The sequence below is a fragment of the Tupaia chinensis genome, unplaced genomic scaffold, assembly GCF_000334495.1.
Source record: "Tupaia chinensis unplaced genomic scaffold, TupChi_1.0 Scaffold000199_1, whole genome shotgun sequence".
Taxonomy (NCBI): Eukaryota; Metazoa; Chordata; class Mammalia; order Scandentia; family Tupaiidae; genus Tupaia; species Tupaia belangeri.
The window spans coordinates 3,567,163-3,571,526 of record NW_006159674.1 but is presented as its reverse complement, the minus strand read 5'-3'; the positions used below and the strand labels follow the sequence as shown (position 1 = coordinate 3,571,526).

General features: G+C 40.7%; 2 protein-coding genes across 2 annotated transcripts in view; both read left to right on the top strand.

Moving 5' to 3' along the window:
* ANK3 (ankyrin 3) overlaps positions 1-4,364 on the top strand; it is a 743,189-nt gene that overhangs the window by 162,957 nt on the left and 575,868 nt on the right. The window lies entirely within an intron of this gene.
* LOC102488639 (small ubiquitin-related modifier 2) lies at positions 321-794 on the top strand. The gene has a single exon (XM_006147065.3). The coding sequence runs from the start codon at positions 462-464 to the stop codon at positions 747-749; it is 288 nt and encodes a 95-aa protein (XP_006147127.1). The 5' UTR covers positions 321-461; the 3' UTR covers positions 750-794.

Below are 4,364 nucleotides of genomic sequence, written 5' to 3'. Positions count from 1 at the left end.
GAAAGAGGCAGAGTGGTGGGTAGAAAGATTTATATAGGTGGGTAGGGAAGTTAGAGGAAGACGGAAGGAGAAAATTGAGTATTTTAGATTTTTCTTACATTCCATATGAATATTAACATAGTCCTTAATAAACTTGAGTCATAAATGTCTCTTCTTTGAATATTAGTTACTTGCCCAGTGTAGGATATAGAGAAGAAAACCTCAAAGGGACTATGTAAATGTATAACCTACACAATCGGTATTTTGGAACAGATATTAGTTCTAGATCGTCTATCTTTAATGTGCAAGTTAGAGTGTTCACAGTAATAGCTTTTGAGTCAAAAGTTACAGGCATTGCTTTTCCCTCCTCCACCGCTGCCGCCTCCGTCTTCTGCTGCTCCTGGTGCTGCCTGTGTGCTCGTTCGGTGAGGACCTGGTACCTCTTTTGTGAAGCAGCAGCTGAGGAGACTCCGGCGCTCGCCATGGCTGATGAAAAGTCCAAGGACGGAGTCAAGACTGAGAACAACGATGATATTAATTTGAAGGTGGCGGGGCAGGATGGTTCTGTGGTGCAGTTTAAGATTAAGAGGCATACACCACTTAGTAAACTAATGAAAGCCTATTGTGAACGACAGGGTTTGTCAATGAGGCAGATCAGATTCCGATTTGATGGGCAGCCGATCAACGAAACAGACACACCTGCACAGTTGGAAATGGAGGGTGACGATACAATTGATGTGTTCCTACAGCAGACAGGAGGTGTCTACTAAAAAGGGAACCTGCTACTTTACTCCAGAACTCTGTTATTACAGACCAAGAATACATTATCAATTAGAAAACCACAATTTAGTTTCACCACATCCTGACCTCTACAGTATAGTTTTCTATTCTTTCATTTTCCCTTCCCCATTCCTTTATTGTACATAAAGTACCTGGTGTATGTGCACAAGCATATTTCATTTTTTTTTTTTAACTAAATGGCCAATGGTATGTTTTGATTGACATCAAATGGAGATGGGATGGGGAAAAATGCTGGTTCTGTGAAAATACCCCCTTTCTCCATTAGTGGCCGCTCTTTCAGCTCTTATCTTTATAGTCCAGTAAGTTATTTTGTTCTCACTATTTTAACAAAAAGAAAAAGAAAAAAAAAACCAACAACATAAAAATCCTTGCATACCTTGTTTGATTGGAGAATTTTAATGTTTTTCATTTATCATTGTAAAACCAAGGACAATTTTATAACTTTTTTGTACGTAGCTGTTACATGTAGGGCAATCTGTCTTTAAGTAGGGGTAAATTACTCTTAAAGAAAAAAGGGATCCTAGATAGTTTTCCCTTCAAGTCAAGCGTCTTGTTGTTTAAATAAACTTCTTGTTTTTTTAAAAAAAAAGTTACAGGCATTTTGCTCACAGAAACCCATGCAGATACCTTCATTTGGCTCAGTACCTAAATTTTAAAAAATTTTAAGGGTTTTGTCATAGTGCGTGTGCACTCCCTGGAGTGAGACAGAGAGAGACAGAAGGGGGGAAAGTGAGAAATCAACCCTTAGAGGGGATGGCTATGCTGAAATTCCTTCTTCATTATTCTCTCAGGGTTTTCGGCATACACACACACACACACACACACACACACACACACACAGCCAGGCATGATTTTCAAACTGCCAAGCCCAGAACTCAAACCACAGTCAGTCATGTGGAATCTAGCACCTTAACCACTATGCCAATTGCTGGTCCCAGTACCTAGATTGTTTTGTCAGCAGAAAAATTAGGGGACTAAAACTTGAGCACAGAAAACCTGCGTCTTGCCACAGTTCCCTGAACAGGGCATTTTTCTTGGAATACTTTCATCAAAATTACCTTTAGTAGCTACTTAATTTTCTTGTAGCAAATCCAGATTTGGATGGCTAACCTTAAAAGTCTTAAAGGAAATGAATGAACATTGTTCATACTTGTGTAAATATTGAGAAGACCCCAAAGCAATAGGAACCCAAAAGGTCTTGAGTTTTTAAGATCATTTTTCTTTTTTTTGATTATGGGTTGAAGAGTTTTATTTGTTCCATGAGAAAGACTTGGAAACTATGTGCCCTACAGCTGCATTTATTTATACAATACCTACTCTTGTGTACTTAGTTCCTTTTAAACAGAGTCCTTAGGGATCAAGGGAAGCTATTCTGGGAAAGAAATCCATGAATAACATTTTATATAAGGCGATCATTCATGTTTTGATTAAAACACATTTCTTCATTTCCTGGTTGCAGGATAGGTTCAAAATGTAAAAGGCTAGGAAAAAAAAATGTCACTAATTCCATGCATTTGGAACTCCCTGTGATGGTGACAGTTAACTAGTAGGTGCATAATGATTCTTAAGATTAATTGTGTTTACTTAAGTATCAGTTATCTTTCTAGGCATTTCTGTAGCTCCTGGCACCTCTCAAGATTTCTATGTGGTATTGATCTCAGCAAAGACTTAAGGGTCATTCCTACCTCTTGACTAACAAATTCTTTTTTTTTTTTTTTTTGGAGAGGTTTTTGCTGTAGGGCGCGTGTGCTCGCCAGACAGAGAGTGACAGAGAGACAGAAAGTGAGAAATCACCCCCCAGAGGGGATGGCCACGCCGTAATCCCTTCTCCGTTCTCCTCTCGGGATCTTGGACACGCACGCACACGTGCACGTGCCCGGTGTGAGTTATAAGCCACCGGGTCCAGGACGCGAACTGCGATTGAGTACGGGGTAGTCCAGTGACATAGCCATTACGCTAACTGCTGGTCCCCTTGACTAACAAATTCTAAGTAGGTTTTAAGACGAGAGAGGCAAAGGGAAAGGAGCTCTCCATTTTTTGTTCTACCCCTTCTCTCCACCAGGATTTGTGACTTTGGAAAGATTAGGGAATATTTTCCCTGGGTTAGTTCTGGTGTGTTACTTTCAGCTATAGCTTCTTGAGACATTTAGCCAGTCAATAGTCCAAAGAGCCTGTCAGACTGTTAGAATGAGTGTGTGAGGGGAACACTTTCCAACTCCTGTCTTAAAGTAATTCAATCTAAATTTTTTTAGCTCAACTACTAAATTATTCACCTGACTGCCTTCCAATCTTCCCATGCCTTTCTTCATATATAGGTTGAGTACAGTGAACACTCAGGCACAGTAACCTTTGTGCTTACCTTCTGGTTCATAGCCCCATAAAATCTGTAATCTAAAATTATCTAGTATATTATTCTTGATTGCAAACAGGAAACTGATTCTGGCTAACTTAATCAGAAAAAGAATCCGTTTGATGGCTATCAGGTAGTTTGCAGAATTAAATGGAAGCCCAGAGAATGAAGCTTAGACTTACAGAAGAAGCAGAGAAGTGTGGGCAAGCTGAGGAATATACCAAGCTCATCCCACTTGAAATATCTGGCTAAGACATTACTAGTGGAACTTGTCCTGACTACTGCTGGATACTAACTATATTATCACTTCTCTGAATGACCTGCTGCCATTTCTGTGTTTTGTCTCTCTTGCTCTCTGGCACTTTTGTCTTTCGAGCCATCGAGGATAACTACTGAGTCTTCAGGACCACTCTACAGGATGTTATCATTGTCATAACTATTGTGATATCTTTCAGTATGGGAGATGGTCAGAGTCCTTGTGGACTAACTGGTGGAACAAAGACACAGATGTAATCCTAAAGCCAGACACTAAATACAGCACAGCTGTCTTTAGCGGGTGAAGCAGACCATTTCTGGTGTGTCCACTCATTTAGGGTCCAGCATTTGATTAGTCAGCATTTGCATGGTGGGTTCCAGGGGCTGAATCAACTTCTCTTGGTAAACATCCCATGAATGGAATGGTAGGTGGAAGTGCAGTCACCTCCTCACTAAGCATGTGGTAATCTGCTACTGTTCTTCAGGACCCATCTGTTCTCTGCACAAATTAGAGATCAGTGTCTGCATTGCTAGGTCTTTTATGCTGTTATTCATCTCTGCCAGTCCTTCAGGGATGTCCTATTACTGTGATTACTATTTTGGTCACAAGGGGAAGATCTAAGGGCTTCCATTTGGCTATTCTACCAAAATAACCTCTCTCTCACAGTACAGTGGGTATTCCTCTCAGGAATATCTTCATTCACTCTGCACTTCAGAACTGAGGATGTAACTACAGGATGGGTTTTAGTGCTACTGGGCTTAAAGAGAAGAAAATTGGGCCAAAACTTCACTTACAGCTTGATCCCCCCCAAACCTGCAGTCTGACTATTCTGACTATTGGAATGCACCGTTATGTGTACAGAATTAGTGTAACTCAGAGCCAGTGCCCAGTGACTTCTGTTCTTTTCTTTTTCTTTTCTTTTCTCCTCTCCTCTCCTCTCCTCTCCTCTCCTCTCCTCTCCTCTCCTCTCCTCTCCTC